The sequence below is a fragment of the Ciona robusta genome, chromosome 5, assembly GCF_009617815.1.
Source record: "Ciona robusta chromosome 5, ASM961781v2".
NCBI lineage: Eukaryota > Metazoa > Chordata > Ascidiacea > Phlebobranchia > Cionidae > Ciona > Ciona robusta.
The window spans coordinates 802,933-827,367 of record NC_143239.1 but is presented as its reverse complement, the minus strand read 5'-3'; the positions used below and the strand labels follow the sequence as shown (position 1 = coordinate 827,367).

The following is a 24,435-nucleotide window of genomic DNA, read 5'->3' as shown; positions in this document are numbered from 1 at the left end:
ATTCCTATTTATAAGTACACCTAATAATCAAAATTAACAATGTTTTTAAACTGTCCCATCTTATCCTGTGTGTTTTCGAATTTGTAAAATTTCACTTGTTGTGCGGATCGGTAAATAACTCCTCGTGTGTTTTATTATATTTTATTAAACTGGTGCCATTTAATAAAGGAATGACAGTACTAATTCGTGGTATTACTCAAAAATCGTCATTTATTTTGATTTTGGAAATATTTGGCAATATGTGCTTAAGAGTCCCATCTTCCCCCACCCTACTATATGTAAGTAATTGAGAATCGACGTCGAATGTGAACTTTCTTCTACTGTCGCTAAAAACACAGGCATCGAGTAAAATCTATTTTATCAATTTCAATATTTCGATGTCATGACAGAGTGACGGAAAATAATTACTTTTTAAAGCATGAGTGAGTCTCATGAACTGATCGCTTCATGTTTGATTAGCGTATTTGGTCAGCGGTCGATATCATCAGCTGTTTCATCGATTTATATACGGATAAGCAAAACTTCTACAAATGTCGTATAAACAGTCAAAGCAAAGTTGTGTATTCTGCCCAAGTATATCTATTTGTAATCTCTGCTAAGAAGTACTGTCGAATTTTAAAATAGTATAGTAGGGTGGGGGAAGATGAGACACCTTTAATACATATCCAAACAGCCGGATCGTGTTTTAAACAATTAACAACGGTCTATGGGAGTCGTGAAGTTACAGTTTTATACTTCATTGAATGTTCTTTGTTTACTACCAAATGGAAAGAGAAAACTAAATGAAAAGGTGTCCCATCTTTCCCCACTCTACTATATGTTTTGCTTTAAATGATCACATACTTAATGACTATATAGTATATATGAATACTTATTGGTAAGGTGTTTTGTATGTGTCGTGCTACGTCACAAGTACCCCGTTCGAGCTGGCAACTATTTTTATCGTCATTTTTTGCTGTATCAGAGTCCAATTGTACTGCCGATTTGTATCAGTGAATATCATGTTAATTTCGTTTCCTCTTGAACTTTTCTGTCCCGAAAATTGTTCGAAAACCGCACCACCTCATTAAAAGTAAAAGATTGTGTCAACCACAACCAAAAATAAATTGCACTTTAATTAATCGTGCGCGTTTTAAACAACCACTAAACCCTCGGGTGGCGAATTATCGATCCAGGAAACGCCTGCAATAGACCCAGTGGCGTATCATCGACCCCGCGAACCCCGCAGCCGCAAGGGGGCCCACACGAATTAGGAGTCCACTATAATACCCGATAGAAAATTAACCACATATAAAATGTTGTTATGTCGCAAAATAAGCTTCGCCGTCGTAACCCAATAACATGACATCGTACGTGGTAATTTAAACATTTAAATAAGTTTGTAAAACGGGGGGGGTTTACAGTAGAAAGGGAGGGGTTTAAGCCAAAATTTTTTTCTTAAAACGCCACTGAATAGACCGTTGCAATGAATTCGAACGATTTATTTTAAAAGCGAACACGAGCGTAAACTAGCAGTTTAACACCAACCGCTATGCGGCGCCAGAGAATCACAAACAAAAATGGAATCGAGACGAAGCTGTCGCGGTAATTTTGTTTACATTTATAAAACCAAGAAATACAAGCCAAAATAGGGCAAATACGTCACTGCGGATATAGGCAGAACAATAAACGGTATTAACCCTGAACATTCAAAACCTGAAATTGTATTGAGTTAAAACTACCCTCGCATAGGTGTTTGAAAACATATACGTTGCTTCATTTGAATACAAGTACTTTTGTCATTCGTAGCGGAGCCGACATTGGTAAAGCGGAGAAGGTTGAATAACAGCCAGGTGTCTGGGAGACATGTTATATAAAGCGGTCGCTCTTTTCCGTGGGTGCTGGACAAAGCTAGAACGGGGTTGGAAAGTCCCGTGGAACATTCGAACGAAACCTTATCTTACGGGCGTCACTAGTCCATACACAGTCTGCAGACAACCTTGGTTGAGAACACGCATCAACAGTACAACCAGTTGATGAGGTTCTGTGATTTAGATGTTGTGAAAAGGTACTCGATCAAAATGTAAGTAGCTTAGAATTAGAGAACTCGATATTATGTTTAGTATTTTCCTCTATAATAGTTTTAGCCCTTGAATACGCATTTCTGTATATTTTGTTACTTTTCCTTTACCTTGTTAACAGGTTTTTAAAGTCAGTATGTTTTGTTGAAATTTATGTAGTTTCAGTAGTTTTAGTGAATGTAACGAATACGACAACGTTTAAGAAACTATTTTCCTTATGTTTTTACTATTTTAACCGACAGTCTGTGTATCGAAGAATTGTCCAGTGCGGGTCTAAGTGCTACTGAAAACAGCGACCTGTTTTGCGGCTTTTTAAATATTGAAGTACACTCCGTATTATGCACATGACTGTCTATATTTATTTTGTCGGTAGAATACATTGTTTGATAAGAATACATTATCTTTGCTGTGTTTACCAAAGTTGAAATACCGTGCGTGTGCTTTCTGGAAACTGTTTGTTAGATAAAATACCGAATTAACAAAAAAATATGTTTGTGTAAAACACTTCTAATCAAATTATTTCAAAGGTTTCATTGTAGATGTTGTTGGCCCTGATCGAATTTCAAACCAATCGTACGGCCAACGTTTCGTTGGGCGCGAAAGAGGAACTGTTCTCGAGAAACGATTCTCACTGACGTAATGATCACGCGACTTGGTCACGTGACATTCTTACACCATCATTCGTAATGCGCGTCATAGGGGAAATTCCCGCTTAACACAATGAGTGGTATAAAGAGAAAAGGTAAAGCGCGTGGCTTGTTTAGATGAGTTTTTAGCCTGCAAGTATGCCACGTGTCCTAGGTTATTAATTAAGGTGTTATGAATGAATTGTTTATTAAAATTACCCATGCATAACAATGTGATGATAAGGGCATGTATTTAGTATTTATTTTTTTATTAGCAGAGCTGTAAAGCCTGTAGGAGTTGTTGAGCGAGTTACAGAATATGTCTCACAAATTTGCAGTTGCAAAGGTTAATGTTTGCCACGAATGTAAAAAATATTCTCATAATGTGAATAATGTAAACAAGGATGTAGGTCGGATTGTGGCGTTGATTTCGTCAATGTGTCGCAACCTGCTATGAAATCACTTTCGTTTGGGAAATTGTTGCGCAACAAACTTAACAGTTCCGAGAACTAAGTGTTGTTTTGTAGAGTTTTGTAGTTGAATGAGAAACGTTCAGTTTAGTGCTTCACAACGTGTAAGTCGCGGGAGTTTCCTATCAAAATACTTTTTATAATTTTAGCATTTTGATGGCTACCTCCCAAGGTTTAGGCACGTACTAACTTCCGGGTTCAGACAAAAAATGACAATGAAGTATTTTCTGTGATGTCACTGTTTCGAATGTTATGCAGGCACGTGCACGTCATAGAGCTATGCACGCGTCACGTGACATCGAACCAGTGCGTCACGCAACAACATTGGAAACGAAACAAAAACGTCACATTTCTGCATGTTTATTCTGATAATTAGGATTTGTTCCCAGTTTTCCAGAAATAATGTGGAGACCTGTTCACCATTAACCGTTCGTCAGTTGGTTTGTACACAATGTTTACGCGGTAATACAATCACCAATAAGTACCCATTCATTGCGCGCACCAGATGGTTATTTGCATTTTATGTGCACTTGACTTTTCCGTCGTAATTTTCGTTTCCGTAATGCTGGAAAAGCCGATTCATGTCCAGATGTGGTGCAGGCATGCGAAAGTTGCATGCCTTTATCATGTCCGAAAATGCTTGAGCTTACAAACAACTTCACGACTGTGTCCACCCTCAAACGAAGTGTAAATACGATCCGCATTGATAATGCAGACTTCCAGTAAAAAAATATAACTAGTCCTAAACTGTAAGTTAAACCACCTTAAAACACACTCAGGTCAACACGCAGCAGTTAGCCTTCCTTTGACCTAGGAAGTAACCATGGAGAAATAATATGTTGCCCGTGATAGCGTTTATGCATCAAAGCATCAATGATGGAAATGTACAAAACGTTTCCGCCATCCAATTGTCATCGAAAAAGAATTTCAAAAACGTGGTTGCGCCAGTAGACGTAAAGTACCTCGGGCAATTTCGTTCTATTTTTAGTTGGCGTTCCTCGTTCTCTTGTTTGTTCGGTTCGTCTCTTTTAGTTTGTCGATCCTGGCGGTGGGCGTATCAACATAGCGCTGAAATTTAAACTTAATGAAGTGGAAAACAATAAGAACGTCTGAGCGACCTGTAGCGAAATACGGAGTTATTTGAATAGAGAAGCTACAAATTCTTTTACATTTCACCAAGCAGATTTTCATGGTGACCTGGGATCGCACGTTGTGCAGGCAAGCAGGAATAGAACAACCTGCTGTGTTGTCCAATTGTGAAACCATGTGACCACTTGCCAACCAATCAGATGCCAGTATAAAACACGGAACCAATTTTAGTTTCGGAAGTGGCTCATTTACATATAAGGCGAAATATTCACTAGTGTACACATATACGTATTTCGTGATTTGTAAATACTATGGAGAATCTATAAAGTATTTCATCTATTGTCCACGAAAGTATATGTTCTGTCACTAATACTGATGTAGAACAAGGCATGCGCAAACAACCGCGCGTCTTGTTCTACTCACCAACAGTGATTGGTTTCTATCAACTATAGGTTAAAACATATAGAACTGGGGAAGATGGGACACTCCTTTAGCACCTTTTATCCAAATATCCTGATTGTGGTTTAAGCAATTAACAACGGTCTATGGGAGCCGTGACTCGTGAGGATAAGATTTTAAAATTCTTTGTTTACCACCAAATGTGACGAGAAATATAATGGAAAGGTGTCCCATCTTCCCCCATCCTACTATATTTTGATTACAAATGTTGACATTGAAGATGCTTGAATTTAAGGTTATAGGCACCTATCAATTCGATGGCGAAGACGGATGTAACATAAGAGGTCACGATATCATTTGACAGAATAGGGGAAGATTGGACCTTTCATTCTAGTTTCACTTTTAGTTTTTGGTAGTAAACAGAAAACATTCGAAGAATTATAAAACCATACTATCACGACAACCATAGACCGTTGTTAATCGTTTAAAACACGATGAGGATATTTGGATATTATGTGTTAAAGGTGTCCCATCTTCCCCCACCATACTATATCGTAGCTAATAATTTGATGTGCTAATGTTCGAGTTGTTTGTTTAATCATTCCAGGTTTTATTTGTGTTTCTGTAATAGTGTAAGCTTAAAATTTTAACTTTTCCGTGACTTGGTTTGTACAGAAATAAATTTGATCACATCAAAACTGGTTCTTCCGCATTTGTTTCCTTTAAAGAAGATCACGAAATTACAGTGAGAAAGAAAGTAACATGCACAATGTGAAGAAAAGAAAATTATTATAAAATTACATTACAAACTGTAAAAAGGCAGTGAAATATAAAACATAAATTCTAACGTTTATTGCATTCAAGTATAAATACCCACCGATTCAGTCGGTTGATTGGGATTAGTCCGCCTATACTGCAATGGTTTGGAAATGTTGGTTGTTTTTTCAAAGTTCAATTATTTTGGTGAATGCTTTTTTTATAAAAGGTGTGTAAAATGGAATTTTAAAAATAAGATCTTTGATTTTAATTAACGCTTAACATTTGGAGAGCGCCAAGAAAAAGAAGCACATGTTTAATACACCGATGAGTATGAAAACACTGATTAGCCAACGTTATTTAAAGGTCAGTCTTAATGAATTAAAGCAAGATAATGAATACCAAAACACAAAGTCAACAACAAATGTTTTGCGTAGAATATTTTTAACATCGGATTGGGCACTTTAAGGGTTCCAATCTTCCACATTATGGCCGAATAAAAGTGCTTCCATAGGTTCTGGAAGACAAACTAATGTTAATTATAAGTTGAAGATGGGGTGTGCCAGAAACACTATATTCTATTTGGCGAAATTCCATCTACATAAACAAAGGTTTAGGTGTTCCATTGTTCCAATTTGAGATAAGTATAAAACGTAGTGACCTGTGAAATAAAACTACCAATTTGTTCTCTCCACAAACCTCCACTGAAACCTAATAACTGTAGCTGTACTTGAAATAAAGCTACATAAAACAAGTTGCGCTTCTATATTTACCGGGTGCAGCTTCACTTGACTCTGCAGCGCCATCCATCGGTTTGGTTGCGGTAATTCTGGAATCGCCAACAAGTTGAACCCACCCTGGTGCGCATGCGCACGCACAAGCGCAACACAACGAGCCACCATCTTGCATCTAAGTAATACGAATATAAGTTTTCATTATAAACCTTAAACAAGACAGTTGACACTGTAAAAATAAATATACGTGGTCGTGTGTAGTTACTGTTGTTCTAAACACAATCTAGCAGTCACTAGTCAAACTAGACAAAAAATCTTGCCGATTTTATTTCTGGTCGGTGTAGTGTCAGTACAGTATCGTCTGTAAGAAGATTTTTGCATTGAACGCAAAACACGCGTGAGGTTGGGTCGGTGAAACACTCGGCCGTCAGTGTTGGGGTGAGAAACCGTATCTGGGAACATGAGGAACATAAAAACAGTTAACAAAATATAGCACGACCCATTTAATGCATTAAGTGTGCACTACATGGCACTACAAGAAAAATACGGAAATAAGATGTGCTTAATAGTAAAATATGACTTCATGTTAACTAAATACGGTAATTTTACAAGGTTTTTTTTTCATCAGCGAATTCCCTCTGACAAAATAAACCGCTAGTTTGGTCATGTGCTACACGTAAGTGGCGTTTTTTTTTTTTATCAGTACAGGAAAATAACGGAAAATATACAAGACAGAAAAAGAATTCTTCAAAATTATGGGCGTGGTTTGACTTTAGACAAAATGGCTACTATGTCGTCATAGTTAATCACACATAGTTCAAATTTAAATTTTACCCAATGCAAGCGATAGAGAAAATTCGTCGTGGAAAGGTACGTAATCTTGGTAATTTAACCGTGTTTATTTATAAATTGAATTAAAATATGTCTACGACCAATGCAAAGTAATATATCGTAGATCGTAGATATTATATACGTTCCAGTTATTGGCCAAAAAATAAATTTACCGGATGCTGGAGTAGCGCCTGGTGTATGCAATGTGAGGATACCTTCTGTTAGGTACATGCAATATTGGGGGTTGTACTTACGTTAAACTGTTTTAACAAACTGCTCAACGTTGGCGACAGTATCAGCGATTTACGTGGCCGTGTAGCAGCTACGTATAATAAGTTCGCTTCTTCCTTCATTCCAGGCGAAAGATTGTTACCGACACCTACATGTATTGGTAGTCAGGTTATTAGCTTCGTATAAAAATATCAGAAGTAATTTATACCCAATATAAGGAACTAAAGCTTTCTAGTTTACTTCTTTTACAAAAAAAGTGATATATGATGTTTAAACAAATGAACAGTGATGTTTTAACCGTTTAATAATTAACTTGGTACCGACATACCGCACAAGTTTTTATTGTATGGAAAGTAAAATATGTTTTGACGAATGTTTGCTATAGCTACTCTGTATCACCATCTAGCGGTAAGCGAGAAACAAACATTTGTTTAAATGAATGAATGTCTTTGACAATTTATTCTCGTGTAGCGAAGTAACTTTGCAACATGGGTGTTTTATTTCATACACTATGTGTTCGCTGTCATTTAACACGTATGTAAATTTATGGCTGTTATACAAACAACTTTTTGTGTGCTCTAATATAACTACAAGTCTACAACATCTGTAACACTTACTTATGTGACGTAGAAGGTGTGATGCGAAATCGTCGCATAAGGAAATTGTATCGAATTCCAAACCTTTTGCTTTATGTACTGTGCTCACTACTATATCAGCGTCTTGTAAGTTTCGTGGAAGATTCTGAATAAAATACTTTGTAAGTGTTCATGTCTATAACAATCAATATAAGTTATGATTTACAGATTCTGGGGGAACTTGGTTAAAAGTAGCCATTTTTCTCGAGAACGGTTTGGGAAAGGGCTTAGCGTCAAAACATCCAAAATATAGTAATTAAAAAGTAAAACTCTTATTAATAATACTAGTATGATAGAAAAAATTTGGATTAAGCGTGTGAACTTGAAACAATAAATTAATCAGTTGTATACGTGGTAACCCGTAAGCGGGCATGAGGTTCATGAAATAGAACACCGGTGTTTCAGTTTATGAGGCTGCTCTCAACGTGGAAAAAATAAGTTACCTTTATTTATTCGTTCATATTAATAACACAATACACATAGATTGCAAAAACAACAAATGCAGTCACGCACCAAAAGCAAAGATGTTAGCAGCCTAACTTTTGTAAGAATCTACGTCATAAAATAGTAATGGCGTATCTGTGAAATAAGGCGTCCGTAATCTAGTGCGCATCGCTTTCGTGCATATTTATAATACAGAGACGGCTTAAACTATAGTTAATAAGAAAGGCTGTTCATTTTTACCGTCCTATGTATTTTGTTTCACGGACAATGAACAACAGAACGACAATGAATTTCGTTTGTTTTTAACCTCGTTGGCCCTAAAAGCGTAAAAGGTAAAATGTTTTGTCACAAACAGTATGTGCTTCATACGCAGTTATACGCAATTTATGTGCTTCATACGCAGTTAAAATGTATAGCATTACAATTTCGCATAAAAGACCTGTATTAACACAACAGTCAGAAGCCGACCGAGGTAGACAGTTACTCGACTAACAAAACATAATTTTACGCGCATCTTTTCACGCGCAGTTGACGTCGGTTCGTTTCACGGTCGCATTATTCTTGCTTCCAGATATTTTTGTTTTGCTGAAACACCAAGGTTACGGTTGTCTTTTGGTGCTTAGCATGTTGTATTTGGAAGTATGTTTTGTAAGTTCAAGTTAGTTTTAGACATCTAAAGTTATAATAGTCGATTAATGATTAATTTACTAAAAGAATTGCCGCAAGACGCGAGTTAATGATCCAATGGCAAGTTTAATGACGCATTAACGCTACAGCATTTAGGAAAAGTTATGTTAATTAAAAGTTAATGAACTTACGTTATAGTGCATTTTGGTATTTTTGCAATTTGCAATAAAGCTAAAAACGTCTTTGGGAATACGGGCTCATAAGGCTGCCGAATGAGAGTTTCTGGTGGTTGAAACAATATACTTGTTAAGTACGGCATATGATTGGCCGTGAGAACAACTCGTGTGTCGGGATGATACCGCTGACGCTAAGCAGAGTGCTTTATTGTTTTAAAGCATTAGGTAGAAGTGGCTTTATCGTGCGTTGAAAGCCCTCTTGTTTGTGAGTTAATATAAAAAGGTGATTCTTTGTTGTACTTTTGGATTTGGAGAAACCCGGAAACAATATTTAGGTTGTATTCGTGCAATTGCTCGACAATGACCTCGTTTAAAGTTCTGCGTGCAAGTGGCTTGGCGAATGCGCTGTTTTCACGAAACGTAGCACCTACGACGGTGGGCATAAGGACATTGGTGGGCAGCCGAAGTAACTGTGACGTCACGCTGACCAGGTAATTATGACGTAACAGTTTTATACGTCGAGATATTTCTGTGAAGTCAGGCTGTTGCAGACAACGATGATTCGTGATAAAGATACACACATGATGTATAAGTTCGTGTAAACAAAAGTTATTTTACGAATACGAGCAAGGATCAAGTATAGTCATTGTAATGGATTTCTATGGAAACTCAAGTAAAGTGGTTTATAATAAGTTGACACTGGTCGCAAGAGGTCACTGCGGTGCTATAATATTAATAACTACGTAATTTGACAAGGAGCGTAAATAGTATACACTGATCGGATCGCACTGACACATTAAACTTAATTAAAAACTGGCAAAGGATATATTAGGTTAACATTAAATTAGGAATGGTGTATGGTGGCAAAGATAACAACAGATTTTGCAACCGTTAGCTGCAAATTTTTTCGCAGCATATCCTGGTTTGCAAATGTTACACAGAACGAGAGAACTCAAGTGTCGGCGACAAGAAAAAGGCTCTCTCATATTCAATGCTACATGAACAGGCAACGTCGCTTAGTTTCCGGTGAAGTCGAATTGCAATGAATGAAGATAGATGCGATCGATAAAACGAAATTTAAATTGTTACAATTTACTAGGATTTTCGTTTAGTAAGCATTAAAACACCTGGTTCGACGTTGTGAAAGTTAAAGCGGTCCGTCAGTTACTATTAATCGAGCGATTTAAGATTTCAAAACGTGCGTTGAAACGTTTAGTCAGGCCATTGTTTGTTAATACAGCATTGTTATTTCACAATCGTAAGGTTCGTGTGCCTGTTTTTACAGATATTTCAGCAGCAAACCGAACATAATGGCGACATTGGACCAAGTGCAAGCTAAAGTACGAAGCAGGGATCCAAACCAAACTGAGTTTTTGCAGGTTAGTACCTTATTCAATTTTCAACTTGTTTGGGTTTTATTCGTGTTTACAATTCTGTAATATCAGTTACATTCGTTCAGTAACTCTTTTATTTTTTTGAGTGTCATCTTTTTAGTGGTTTTCTTGAATTAAGTGCAACTAACCATCTTGATTCAGGCGGTGGACGAGGTGCTCATTTCATTGAAACCGTTATTCGATCGCTACCCCAAGTACTTGTCAGTTTTGCCAGCAGTGTGCGAGCCAGAAAGGGTGGTACAATTCCGAGTACCATGGCAGGATGACAAGGCAAGTATATTGGCTCATTTGCTGTTCCAAGAAATGCAGTTACTCATTCAACTTCTTATCTCACAGGGTGACATACAAATAAACCGAGGCTTCAGAGTCCAGTTTAATCAGGCCATTGGCCCGTACAAGGGAGGCTTGGTAAGTAATGATCCCAGGAAACGTGCTAAATATGTTTGCAGCGTCAGCACGCATTTATACTGTTGGGTGGCAAACAAAATATTGGCGTGTGATTGGACGGTTGAATGTGGCGTGGCTGTTGACTTATCTACTTATTAACCGATAGTTAGCATAACCCGGATCAACTTTTGCCGTCGTGGTGAAATATGCAGTTACATTGTAACACTTATTATTGCGAAATATGACCTGACTCCATTTTCCTAGCGTTTCCACCCATCGGTCAATCTGTCAATCATCAAGTTTCTGGGCTTCGAGCAAATATTTAAGAACGCACTCACGACACTTCCAATGGGAGGCGGCAAAGGTGGGTGCGATTTTGATCCAAAGGGAAAAACTGACAGCGAAGTTCTCAGGTTTTGCCAGAGCTTCATGACGGAGTTGTTCAAACACATTGGCCCGGTAGGTTACGTTCTCACTTTGATGTTTTATACCCAAGCACGCTTGCACGAATGAACGTAATCGGTTAGGATTTCTCGAACACACATTGTAACATCAACTCTAAATGAGGATTGCATGAATAAAGCACGCGCTCATCACGCAAACCAGTTGCTTTCCATGCTGCCTCAGGGATTTAACGTTCACCGATATTGAAACCGCATACACCGTCTTAGTGTTTCTACAACAACAAATCTCTGTCTTTGACGGGTACATTCAATATTACCTAATAGTAATTTATCACACAGGATACCGACGTCCCCGCTGGAGATATTGGGGTCGGTGGTCGAGAAATTGGCTTCATGTTTGGACAGTACAAACGTATTACAAACTGCCACCAAGGAGTGCTGACCGGTAAAGGATGGGGTTGGGGAGGTTCGCTTATACGACCAGAAGCAACAGGTTAGCAGACAATTGATATTTATTAGGTCAAGAAGTCAACTGAGTGCATTGCAGGTTACGGATTGGTGTACGCGCTCGACTTTGCGATGAAAGATGTCGGGGAAAGCCTTGCCGGGAAAACGGTGACGTTATCTGGTTCTGGGAACGTGGCACAGTTCGCAGCAGAGAAATGTCTGGAACTTGGTGCAACTGTGCTTACTTTCAGCGACTCTGCTGGAACTATTTACGAGGTGGGAATTAAACAGCCACTGCATTCCGTATATTTCGCCAATCTTAAAAGAACGGTAACCGTTACATGATGTAGGCTATAGAAGTTGAAAACAACACAGCTACAGAAATCTATTAGCGCTCATTGAATTGAAATCCATTGACTGAAAATCTATACGAAACACGCAGCTTAGGTCGATCGTCATGAATAATTCATTGTTTTTATTTGTAGCCGAAAGGTTTTGACTCGGAAAAATTGAAGCAGCTTGTTGCTATCAAAGAAGCACGAGGCCGATGCAAAGAATACTTGGCTCACTCCAAAACCGCACAGTGAGTAGTGTTCATCTCTTTACATAGATTCGCGACTCAAGTACCTGAACAATGAACAAAACTAATAGCAAACACTGCCTGTACACCCACTCCAAATACATCCCTATTGCTTTATACTTTATTTACGTTCGTAGTCGTACTATGTACATGTATACGCAAAACCTGTCGTGTACCCCTCTATAAACGAATTACGTATATCTACTCATCAATATTTGTTAATGTGATAAATACAACATGAATAATGCATGTGCAGGTACTTTGAAGGGAAGCGACCATGGGGGGTAAAGTGTGACGTAGCGTTGCCGAGCGCGACGCAAAACGAGATCGAAAAGGCTGACGCCGACAGTTTGGTAAAGAATGGTTGTAAATATGTATTCGAAGGAGCTAACATGCCGTCCAACAACGACGCTATCGAAGTGTTTAAAAACAACAAAGTGGTTTACTTCCCAGCAAAGGTGAGTGTTGATATCAAGATGTTTGATAACTAGACTGTTGATGTATTGTGACGTCACAGTTAAAACTTCACTGTACTCTGTGACGTCACAACAAAAAGACACAGTAAGCTTGAATTAAAGATAGAACTACATGTGTATTACTATATACTGACATATTAAACATTCATATTCAAGGCCGCAAATGCTGGTGGTGTGGCAGTGTCTGGGTTGGAAATGGCTCAGAACTCTGGCAGAGTTCACTGGACAAGGGAAGAGGTTGATAATAAACTAAAAGGAATAATGGAGAACATATACACAACATGTCGGGACACTGCAGCTGATTTGGGACACCCAGGTGAGTTGTAATGTTTAATAAATAATACAGAGAAGAGCATATACTTTATTATACACATGTACAAGGTTGCTGTTGCAGGTAAATTATTCATAACACAGTTCTTACTACACACAATAAAGGTGACTTTGTACAAATCATTTTGACCACTTAAACGTTAACTGGAAAATCCATACCTTGTACCAATGCTTGTAGTCTACCGCTGTCACCCAACCACCATAGCTGACATAACATTGACTCGTCTCCCGAGACAATGGTGGTTAGGGCATTTGTGTCTTAGAAGATACAGATTTGATGCTACACACGCGGCAACAATGCTTAACAGCTATATATTAAACCTAGTGGTCACTCTTAAGCTTGTCTGTGGTGTATGACCTAACACACCTCTGATAGAAGTTCTAAAGTTACCTCGCTATGGTATTATAAATAGTTACATTTTCAACTTATGCACAGGTGACTTCCAGCTTGGAGCAAATGCTGCAGGGTTTAAGAAAGTAGCCGATGCAATGTTTGACCAAGGTCAAGTGTTCACAAACAGCAAATAAACAGGAGCTTCACTGTGGCTTATCATTCATGGCAAGATTTGTTGTGAACACCATATCCACTTGCCCACTAATTTTATATTCGGATTGCTGGAATGTTTTTAGCCGATTTCATATTTCAAAACAATGTTGAAACTTTTACAGGCCCTTTATAAGAAACTTGTGTTTCTAATTTAGTTTAATTTAGCTTTTAGTGATTTTTATGTAAAAATCTGTACAGATTGTAACATTGGTGTATGAAACAGCATCAAATATAACAAAGCTTCATATAACTTAAATTGTTCATTGCATTTTGATTAAGACTGCCCTCCATTTGGTAATATATTAGTGCAGATATTTAATTCTCTTCAGACTTTATACGAAAGATAATGATAGAAAAAGGGCACTTGTCTACGCTTCGGCGCACACACATGCTAATTGTGCGGTTTTAAATCTAAACATTGAGTCTAAATATTAAAAATATGTTTAACGCTTTGATTTCAAGCAAGAGATTAAAAAATAAATGCTAGCATTAAGAATTAAGTGCGGAAAAAAACTGTTCGAAGAAAAAGGATCTATATGACCACTACCGTGCTTAATAATTTTCTGCCAGAGAACCCAACATTCTAACACTGATATCAAAATGGAATACGATGACATATCACTCAAATAACATTACTTGTTTAAGAGTTTGGCCAAATCAAAGTAGCATAATCTTTTTGGAAACAAAGTAAATACATTGTTTTTTGTATTATAAAAACTGGTCAAATGAAAGATATTTTTTTGGGTTTTCTACATTATCAGTTCATAAAACTGCTTTTGCAGTAAACAGTGTATTAAATTACAGTTAGGCCAGGTATAGATAATCTAGAAAGTACAGTTAATGTAATGTACAAGGAACTTTAATGAAAACATCCTGTTTTACATTTTTACCTTAACAAACCATATGCAAATAAGTTACCATGGGACCAGTGAAAAACAAATCAAACAATTTTACCTTAAGTTGTTGCACAATCTTAGGAATTCGATTCCCATATAACTTGACAACTTCCACATTATTTATCATCGATGAATCCTCATGAAGAAGCGCATCTTCATGAACTTGTTTCAATGTTTGGAACTTTTTTACTGAAGCACTTTTAATGTAAATTCCAGCTTTCTGTCAAAATAAAAAGTTTTAATTTTTGTAATTAAATAGTTTATGTTTTCCATCATAGATGTTCCATGTTTATCTTCATAAAATGCTTGATTTAAATGGTTTTCAGATTTTTAAAACTGGATTTTTATTTTTACATTTGGTAATTACCAGCCTTTTTATTCTTTTGTCCTTTTAGTCTTTCCACATTACTTTCAACCGAGTTAATTTGGGAAAAACATTCTAAACCTAACCTATGAAGATTAATGTTATATTTAATTATCTTGTCATATCATAATCCATTATTGAAATACAAAAAATTTAACAAGATACACTTATTAACAGAGCACTATACCTGGTTTATGCATATATACTATCAATTTATACAACAAAGAACAAACTGTACATTATGTAATATATGTACCCCATATATATTTCCATCAACTCAACTTACCCTTCTTTGTTGCATTGGTATACTGAGTGCATAAAGATCAAGAATGACCCCAAGATTAAGTTTCTCGGCCCCACCAACCACCACAATCTGCTTTTCTTCGTTTTTCTTTTCACCCCACAATGAAACCACACTCTTAATAACACCCAAGTTTGTTCGACACAACACACAGTAAGGTTTCCCAACTGCTTCACCAGCAATAGTACCTGTGATGTTAATATCAGTACTGTTAAGATTAAGACTTAATAGTGCAAAAATTTAAAATACATCTATGTTACAAATTGATACAGAAATGTGTAAAATTAAGGCGATCTGAATGTCTGAAATTATTTAAAAATCGTGCGTATAACACATATGTTCTATTTCATACAACTTGGCATGGTTATAAATTACCAAGAGTTAAATTTTGTGGATTAAGGCTTTAAAATTTCTATTTTTCTGTATGACAATTCCTCTGGACAACTAATTAATAAGCATCGGTTAGAACCAATGAGCGTTGAGTGTTTTGCAAACACCACACAGCTGTGGTGGCATTAAACTTTGAACTTTGATATGCTCTTGGTACCAAACCAGCACTCCCAACAGATAATCTGTTCATGAATCCTCACAACTCACCATGGCAACCAACTCCAAGCAGAGTCTTCTCAGAGATTGATGAGTTGAGATTTACGTTTGGACTAAGCCTAGTTTTCGCAAAACCATTAAATTTAAAACCTCGTAAAATTGCATCAGCAACTTGGGCGATCTCAGGACCAAACCTAAAGCTCTGTAAAGCAAAGTAAAAACAGAAATTATAATAATCTTTAAGAGCATTCAATCAAAAAATCAAAAAATTGACACAATTCAAAGTCAAGGTTAACTATATAAAATTGGACTAAGGAACAAGGGTCAGATGTTTGTGGCCAAAATTAAAAAAAATGCAGGAGATTGGGAAATGTTGGTTCAGGAGTTGGTGAATTTTAAGAAATGTTGACTTTGTGTTTGCAAATGTAGAAGCAAAAACTATGTTGCCAAACACTACGGTTATAAAATATAAATAAAACTATTTTTTAAGTGTGTGTTAAACCAAAACAATCCTAAGTATATTTTTATGATAACGAGGTGTTTAAGATTTCTGTTAATCTAAAACATCTCTTCCAGCAAATATTTTTCTACAGAGGTTTTAATCTTGTTTCACGATCATCTGATCAAGGTAAATGGAAAAACTAAATCAGCTGGAAGAGCTGTTTTAGACCTATATTATGCCATAGCAACAGTTTGTAAGATGGGTGATGTAATAAATACACTATGCAGGTGTAAAGTACCTGTGTTAGGTAATAAGAGTGAGTGTGCCTCACAAGCGTGAGTGCATCACGTGCATGACGAAATCCATAGATTTGTTGATGTGAATCACCAACCAACACCAAGGCAGCATGTTTGGTTTGTTTAACAAGTATATCTCTCATACATTCCGAACAATCTTGTGCTTCGTCTAGAAGAATCACGTCGTATTGCGAAACAAGTGGATTTTTCATTTGCCACATTTTAAGATAACCTGGCAAAACACACAGTGTTAAACTGTTTAATCGGAATTAAAATATGAGATTGTTTAATAAAGCGTTGTCTGGAATCATTTATTTAAAATTAGGTCTCTAGTTTTATTCAAATTAACTTAAGTGAGCTGTAACCAAGTTAAGTAATGGTAAAAAATACTAAGTTAATTACTAAACCATATCAGATTCTCATATGGATAAAATGAGTTGACTATGATTGTATATGAAGGGTGTAATAACCAAGGGGTCAGGTTCCAGTTCATGAGGAACTCGGCTGGTAAGAAATACATCATGCAAGATGTTGTAGGATCTTTTATGCATAATTTATCACAAACAGAAGTTATTAAACATCAAAAATGAGTTACTTTGCCGATTAAAATTCCGCAAAATAATACATCCCCCCAGATCTAGACTATGCCTACAATGTAATAGTACAAAGTAATAACTTACAGTCATCAGATATGGAACATTCTTTTCCTTGAAAGTCAGTGATTTTCTTCCAGTACCTCACTGCCAAGTTTTGCAAAGACTATCAAATAAAATATTTTAACATTTTTGCAACAAACCAACAACGATCAGATATTGTTTACAAATACATGTTGGCAACCAATACAACAAGAACATTGCCAGAGTTGAGTTAGGTAACTTCTTGTATACTAATATCAAGCAACAAAAACTTGGACAAACTTTGCATTTTTAGATCTTGAACATATTATAGTAGACCAGGCTCCACATGTCTTTGCGTAATAATTTATAGGTTTTCAACTGTCCGTCGCTACAATTCTTTGCTGGCCACGGCGTTATAAACACTTTGTATATTTGCTAACCATTTTTATAAATACCACCAAATTTGAACCAACCACCCTTCAACTAGACTGCACAAATAAACTAGACTGCACAAAGAGTTATTGTATGGCTAATACAGGACTAACCTTGCGTAGGTCTTCTGAAAGATCTTCATGCACATATTTATCTCCTTCCTTCTTTATCCTATACCGAGGCACATGGCGTAACTTGATTTGTTTATCACTGCTTGACATGAACAAGATAAGCGTCTTTCTCACCAACAAGCCACAGAAAGCCATTTCCTTTTCCAGACCGAGCTTGTATATAATATCATGTGAAGACATAGAGTTTCTTCTATCGATCTTGTGACGATATCTAACCCAAATTATCAATAAAACACATATAGTGTTTTTAACATGTTTTTACAACATGTGTTAATAGTACATATCGGGGTGGATTAAACAACAAGTGAGAATGTATATGAGAGCCACATTTGTTTTTGTTACCAAAACCTAAACAAACCATTATACACCAAGTTGTACATAACTATGTGTGCGAGAAGTGCTAGTTTGGGCAAATCATTAGTGACCATTGAGTTGGTGCTTTGGACACATTGCTGTTAATTTCTTATACATGTAGAAATGTCTACAATGATAGCACTATGACAAACAATTCAGTAATAAAACAACAACACACCTGTTCATGTCCATTTCTCTGTATGCAAGACTGTGTAGTGTGGCACACCTTACATTAGGATGGTTGTAAAACACTTTCTTTCCCTCATCTACCACAGCTCTGTAAATAGTATTACTTTGATAAATTAGTGGTAGTATTGATTGTGTATGGTGGATTAATGTTCATCATTGTTATATAAACTAAAGCTTCCAAGAATAATATAAATTCTAACTAATTCTTCTTTTAATAATGAGAATATAAGTTTTTTCAGGGTAAAATAACAATAATGCGCGGTTTATTGAATTATAATGTGTTTCACATCATAAAACAGAACTCGCAATTATGTTTTAGCTTAGGAAATTATGTTTAGGCATAGCTGATATGACAATTTGCCATCCTTTGCACCTCAATTATAAACCTTAAGCTTTGAATATTTAATGTATTCAGTTTAGATCAGCCTTATCAGACTAATAATTGTTTATGGTTGCCTATTGTTAAAAACAGTAACAGAAATTATAACAGAAAAAAAAACTGAATCTTCCAGTAACAAGATTTATAGACATTGTAAAACAATCCTACTTGCAAAATGAGGTGTATAGGAATGTCTTGTTTGGCTTAGCTTTAACACAAGCGATCAACGTGCTTGTTTTTCCTGCACCAGCATAAGCCATTACTCGAATCAACTGACCAGTTTGAAAATCATGATTCACAACCCGTAGTTGCTCATGAGTAAGATTGTTCACAAGTTGGGATTGTATCTCAGTTTTGCTGCTAAAAATATTTCTCACAGTAGATTTTTCAATATAAAGGTTCATTTACAACAGGGTAATACATGCTGAACATGTTTAAAACGTAAAAGTAAAAAACCATTAATGTCCATGAAGATAATAACTTTTAACTAGCACATGGTGGTGCTAGAGCACGACAAAACATAACGCACCATCAAGGAATCAACAGTCAAACAACCCCCATATGTTAGGAACAATGTTACACAATCTAATGTATTCAATATAGCACTAAATCAGCATTAATGTAACAATAGGATATTTTTCGTAACAATCTCATAACTTGGTTTAACTGAGGAAATGCATGCCAAAATGCTATAAATGATTGAATTTACATAAAATTGGCTTTTTATATATACATATATTAAACTTATGTGTTAATTAAATCTCATGTTACCTATATTGTAGTGGAATTGGTGATGAAGCATTTTCAATGATTGAAATTGAAGCAATAACCTTGTAGTGGCTCCTAATAAAAATACAAACATACAAGGTTTTAACCAGTACATTTTATTCAAATGAGTATATCATTGCAAGGTACCACATACTTCATGAGCACATGATAAAGAATATGAGTTTATCGAACCTATATTATGTCACTTAAAAGTGGTTGGAAAAGTGGTTCCTCCCTCCTTAGGTTTCAGACTCCCATATTTAGATAAATCAAAATCATAACAACCAAGTTGCAAACATATACCATATTTGTCCAGTGACTTACACCAAATTAGATTCCTTTTATGCTAACAAGTATTGCATTAATTAAAACTTAAATAAATTATCACAAGTTTTAGGGTGCGCTGCATTTTATCGCCGAAACTGAAAAACATGTTTTGGTCTTTAAAACAGCAAATAAACCTAAAAATGAATAATTTAATGTTAATTTGTAAAAGTTTCTAGCACACCTGAGTTCAACAATTGGTCTGACATGCATTTTTACTATGTGCAGTTAGGATATAAGCACCTAACAAATGGATCACATGAAGTTTATAAACAAATAACTTACTGCTGACTTGTAAGCTGAAACAGGTGAAGCATCCAAAATAATGAAGCAATCACATAGAAGAAATCCATCACAAGAGGGAGTGGAAGAGCCCGAGATAAAACATGGTGGAAGTGAAGTGTTGATTTGACATCAGGGGATAATATTAAGATCAAGGAAGCCAACATCCAAATTTGTGGGGAGTTTGTTGCCTTGTAAAACATAGTGAAAGTTTTAATATTAATATTCAACTTCAATGCCTAATTATTTTACATTTTTTTCTGGTGACCCCAAATCGGGAAGTTGGCCCTTTAGTGACACAATGTTTGAACAATTTGAAAATTAAATTCAGAAAATTTGCTACAAAGCTTACTTAAGAAAAGAATAGCAAGTTTTTTAAGCTGTGGTGTTTATGCCACCTATTCAATAATCCCCATTGAAGAGTGTCTAATAAAACTATGACAATTTTAAACCCATTTTGTTGTGTACGCTTCGAAAGCTCATTTTACCAATAATTGTTTAGCAATCGCATCATCATTGGACAGAATCTTTTTCTCCAGCAGAGCATTAGCCAGTGGGAATAGTTGATGTCGTTCAATTTGTTCAACCATTTCACTCAGTTCTGTTGATTGAAGAAATTTGACTCCCCAGTTGCCCATGAACCTGAGTTAATTATTTAGTGTGATGTTTAAGCTGCTCAATTTATGTGAATTCATGGTAATAGAAGTTAGGGCTTAGACCTGAATTCAAGGTCACCTGGTCGGTCTTGACACATTATCCTGCCCATATAGATAAATTACATTGTGCAAATTTTTGGCTTTTCTCGCAGATTATTATGTAAATTTAGTCACAGTAATGTACAAAACATTCAACTCGGTTATATTGCACATTTGCCTACGTTAAGTATCACATACTTAGAGGATAAGGGGTAAACCTATTGCAAGTTCAGTGTAAAGCTTATTTTTTATACTAAACTAATGAATGACTGGAGTCACTGTGAAGTGAATGTTAGGTGAAGGAAACATAATTATACACAACACTTTACACAACAACTGTAAACATACTGAAAGTGGTTGGAACATCCTTGTGCAATATACCATGTGTCATTGAATGGTAAACCATTGTAATGTAATGTCTCCAATTCTAACGAAACCAACACGATACTAGTGGTAAAAAATAGGGCTATCTACAACACTCGTCTTATACTTACCGGACTAGGTTGACAATTACATATGGCTTTAACAAGTCACCCTGTTCCCTGCTGTGTCCGATGTTTGAATGCTCCATTAAACTTTCCAATTCCAAAAGTGAATCTTTGTCATTCATTCGGATTTTATGATACATTTTCTTCCATGATAAAAACTAAAAAAAATAAAATTTTACAACTTCCTCTTAACAAAATTAGAAAGAATTTACTGTAAAATCTGAGAAATAACCCACACAAAAATATCATGCAATAAGGCCTACACCATTCATTAGGCCTTAGTGTCCATGGGATATTTGTTGAAAAGATTAATTTGCAATAATATTTAAAATATTTGGGCACAGTAAGTGTTTAGAGGCAGTGTAAGAACACACAAAAACTTTGCAAACACATTAGCATTATTCATTCTGTTTTACAGTGCATACAAGTGTATTAATGACAGTTTGATTTAGGTTCATGAATAACACAATAACAAAGTTAAATTACACTGTTGCTCTTAATGATGTTGTTCCATCTTTTGCAAACAACAGGACAGGTTCCTATCAAGTCAGATATGGGTAAGCAGCTGAAGATATTCTCAAGCACGTGGTCAGGTAGTTTGTCAAGCTCAATTAGACGATCCTTAAAAAAAAGAAGAAACATAAGTTAACTATATAGTAGGGTGGGGGAAGATGGGAAACTTTGTCAGACGAGACTTTTTTTTAATTTTCTTTTTACGGACCCCCATTTAATGATAATGTTTTATTATATTTTATTAAATTGTTATTAATTGATAAAGAATGATAGTACTAATTCGTGGTATTACCCAAAAACCGTCATCCATTTTGATTTTGGAAATATTTGGCAATATGTGCTTAACTGTCCCATCTTCCCCCATAGTACTATATTTTGTCTTTTGGGATATAGTTAGATGCAATTAATATAACAACTTTTAGGAGACAGGAAGTTACAACAAAACAATAGACATGCCGAAGTGAAATAATAAAAAAATTATTAAATCACAATAGGCTACACGAAAAGTGGTGATATAAATCACTCTTGTACCATCTCTAACCAACAATAAAACTTTGAATATTTTGTTTACAAACCATAGAAGGCAGAGGTTGGCTCCCATCCATGACTTCATCAGGAAGATTAGCCACGTAATTATCAAACTCTTCATCATCATCATCAAATAAATCTATGCTAGAATCCAGATCAACTGTGAAGGTCATGCAAGTTAACTTAATTAGGCGTTCATACAGAGTTGTACCAGATTGGAAAGTTACTTTATGGGAAGAGGATATTAGATGAAATGAATTTTTGGTGCTAGTAAAGAATCCCCCCCCCCCACCTTATTTGCTAACCACTAACCCCTAACCACTAGGGGAGGGGTTAGGTGTTGATGATTAGGGGGTTAGTGGTTATAGTGGTTAGTAGTTATTGGTTATAGGGGTTGCGGGTTAGCAAATGAGGTGGGGGAAAGACTCTTCACTAGCACCGAATATTTGTGTGGAATTTCCTCTGAAATTTTTATTGATATTTTAGCAAGTAAGAATATTTGTAAAGGCTTAATTTATAAAAATATTGTTTGACAGAGGTCTATGTGTCACTTTATTTCTTTGCTTTTTGACATTGAATAATTTATAAAAATAAAAAATAATATGCTTCCATTTATAGGCTTAACCATTTACCTGTAGAGGCTTGACTGCTCATTCCAGGTTTTACCTGAACCTGGGTGACTTGTGAACTCTGAAAAAATGCATATTTATAACCACCACGTCTTTTCCAAACTCTAACTGAGGTATTACTTAAACTAAACAAGGCAAAACAGGAGGAACTCACAGAAAAAATGTGGGTCCCTCTAAAATGTGCTAGTTGTATGCACACAAACACAAAGTATTCAGATTACATGGAAAGATACAAATATTAGTTTAAAAAATAAATATGATGTACTTACACTGCATGGTTGACTATGGTCAAACAGAAGTCTTTTTCCAGGAGTTCCAGATAATAGAGAGGACGAACATTGTTTACGTTTAGAGGGTGATGGTGTTACATCCATTTGTTTTAGAACTTAAACAAACAAAGGTACATTTGCTGTAACTTAACCCTTACTCACTAGTTTCTCTTAAATATATTCAAAATTAAAACACAAGATATATCCAGTCTGCAGAGTATGGCAGTTCCTGACGAGATCTCGCGCTTGCAAGACGGTTATTTTTCGCGTGCGCACGTGCTATCATTAAAAATCTGCGTGAAAAGGATGCACATTTTCAAGCCACGTTAGGAAATCTTACTTAATTTAATACTTATTTTTTTCTTTGTTTAATTATTGGCGTGCGTGGGACTAATTGTGGCGTGCATCACCAAACGTCTGTAAAAAAAATCGCGCGTGCACCTGCCATGCATGCCCATACTATGCAGTCTGGAGATATATGGAATGGACAGAGAATTAGTGAATCGGGAAAAAACCGAAGAAGAAACTTCTTTTCATTTCTAACAGTCATAGAAATCTAAACACTGTCTTTTTTAAAGATTAGATACAATGAGTATAAAATAATTTATAATATATGTTGTGTAATTAAACCGCATACATTTTATTTTCTTAACAAAATATATGAAAACATATGAGGATACGGTTTCATTTCTTTAAATATTCTATGCTTACTACTTGGACGAGAAAATAGAATAAAAAGGTGTCCCATTTTTCCCCATCATACTATATTAGTATAGAAGGTTTTACCGTCGGTGTTATTACATAAAATTGCAAAGGAATCATCAGTAGTTTAAGTAATTATCTCTAAATCCTTGCCATCACTGATTCACTGGCTTATCATCGAGTTTCTCATAGCAGTGCCAACATCAAAAGTACTGAGAGTTCGTGTTAGAATCGTTGGGTCGTTTATCAACGAATTGTTATTAGGAAAAATCGCATGATGTATTAACAATATATCTTCGCACGTGCAATAACTTAATAACTTAATGATTGTCAGGTTAATTACCATGATAGAGTGTATGTATATATGTACTGTGATGAACTTCACGCTTATTTGTTAGAATTGAAACTACAAACAGAATGATGTGACAAGTCAGTTTTACATTTGCAGAAAATGAAAGAAATGTTTTATCGGTACAATCTAATTATCCAAATTACATCACCAATAACGGAGATTGTGTGAGAGTTGCACAAGTGTTAATGATGTACTTTCTGTGGTTAACTAGTGTAGCTTCCGGTGGCGTGGCAAAGAGATTAGCGCGCCTGCCTGTAACCAAGAGGTAATGGATTCAAGCCTCGTCGCTGCTTTC

General features: G+C 35.9%; 2 protein-coding genes and 1 long non-coding RNA gene across 8 annotated transcripts; 2 read left to right on the top strand and 1 right to left on the bottom strand.

The window, feature by feature from the left end:
- The first annotated feature begins 1,825 nt into the window (after positions 1-1,825).
- On the top strand, positions 1,826-5,342 carry LOC149735307 (uncharacterized). Of its 2 annotated transcripts, none has more exons than XR_016385102.1 (3): positions 1,826-2,062; positions 2,588-2,802; positions 2,965-3,262. It is a non-coding gene; the product is annotated as an uncharacterized LOC149735307 (long non-coding RNA). The 2 variants fall into 2 exon arrangements; XR_016385101.1 differs by lacking the exon at positions 2,965-3,262 and adding an exon at positions 4,340-5,342 and having other exon boundaries at positions 1,831-2,062.
- LOC149735305 (F-box DNA helicase 1-like) lies at positions 5,343-23,279 on the bottom strand. 5 transcript variants are annotated; one of them, XM_089879107.1, is made up of 21 exons: positions 23,087-23,279; positions 22,821-22,878; positions 22,236-22,348; positions 21,634-21,768; positions 21,154-21,305; positions 20,453-20,606; positions 19,968-20,155; positions 19,362-19,433; positions 18,759-18,950; positions 18,201-18,299; positions 17,651-17,879; positions 17,169-17,247; positions 16,491-16,720; positions 15,802-15,952; positions 15,190-15,392; positions 14,598-14,759; positions 7,814-7,937; positions 7,220-7,344; positions 6,455-6,586; positions 6,174-6,309; positions 5,343-5,929 (listed from the first exon to the last, which is right to left on the bottom strand). In XM_089879107.1, the coding sequence occupies exons 1-21, from the start codon at positions 23,189-23,191 to the stop codon at positions 5,865-5,867; spliced, it is 2,904 nt and encodes a 967-aa protein (XP_089735233.1). In that variant the 5' UTR covers positions 23,192-23,279; the 3' UTR covers positions 5,343-5,864. The 5 variants fall into 5 exon arrangements, with proteins under 5 accessions (XP_089735233.1, XP_089735235.1, XP_089735234.1 ...); XM_089879109.1 differs by having other exon boundaries at positions 5,343-5,917; XM_089879108.1 differs by having other exon boundaries at positions 18,759-18,947.
- Positions 9,308-13,893, top strand: LOC149735306 (NADP-specific glutamate dehydrogenase-like). Its single transcript, XM_089879112.1, has 11 exons — positions 9,308-9,569; positions 10,364-10,457; positions 10,614-10,742; positions 10,809-10,880; positions 11,124-11,318; positions 11,603-11,756; positions 11,811-11,986; positions 12,196-12,293; positions 12,547-12,748; positions 12,923-13,082; positions 13,533-13,893. Exons 1-11 carry the CDS (start codon positions 9,439-9,441, stop codon positions 13,622-13,624), a joined length of 1,503 nt encoding a protein of 500 aa, XP_089735238.1. The 5' UTR covers positions 9,308-9,438; the 3' UTR covers positions 13,625-13,893.
- Positions 23,280-24,435: the final 1,156 nt, after the last annotated feature.

Excerpts from the sequence above, each read along its gene's own strand:
- LOC149735306 (XM_089879112.1), top strand. The coding sequence starts at position 9,439 with ATGACCTCGTTTAAAGTTCTGCGTGCAAGTGGCTTGGCGAATGCGCTG. Across the intron at positions 9,570-10,363 it reads TGTGACGTCACGCTGACCAG|ATATTTCAGCAGCAAACCGA; the intron begins GTAATTATGACG and ends CTGTTTTTACAG. Across the intron at positions 12,749-12,922 it reads TGGTTTACTTCCCAGCAAAG|GCCGCAAATGCTGGTGGTGT; the intron begins GTGAGTGTTGAT and ends TTCATATTCAAG.
- LOC149735305 (XM_089879107.1), bottom strand. The coding sequence starts at position 23,191 with ATGGATGTAACACCATCACCCTCTAAACGTAAACAATGTTCGTCCTCT. Across the intron at positions 22,349-22,820 it reads GAGCAGTCAAGCCTCTACAG|TTGATCTGGATTCTAGCATA; the intron begins GTAAATGGTTAA and ends TGACCTTCACAG. Across the intron at positions 17,880-18,200 it reads AGAGAAATGGACATGAACAG|ATATCGTCACAAGATCGATA; the intron begins GTGTGTTGTTGT and ends AATTTGGGTTAG.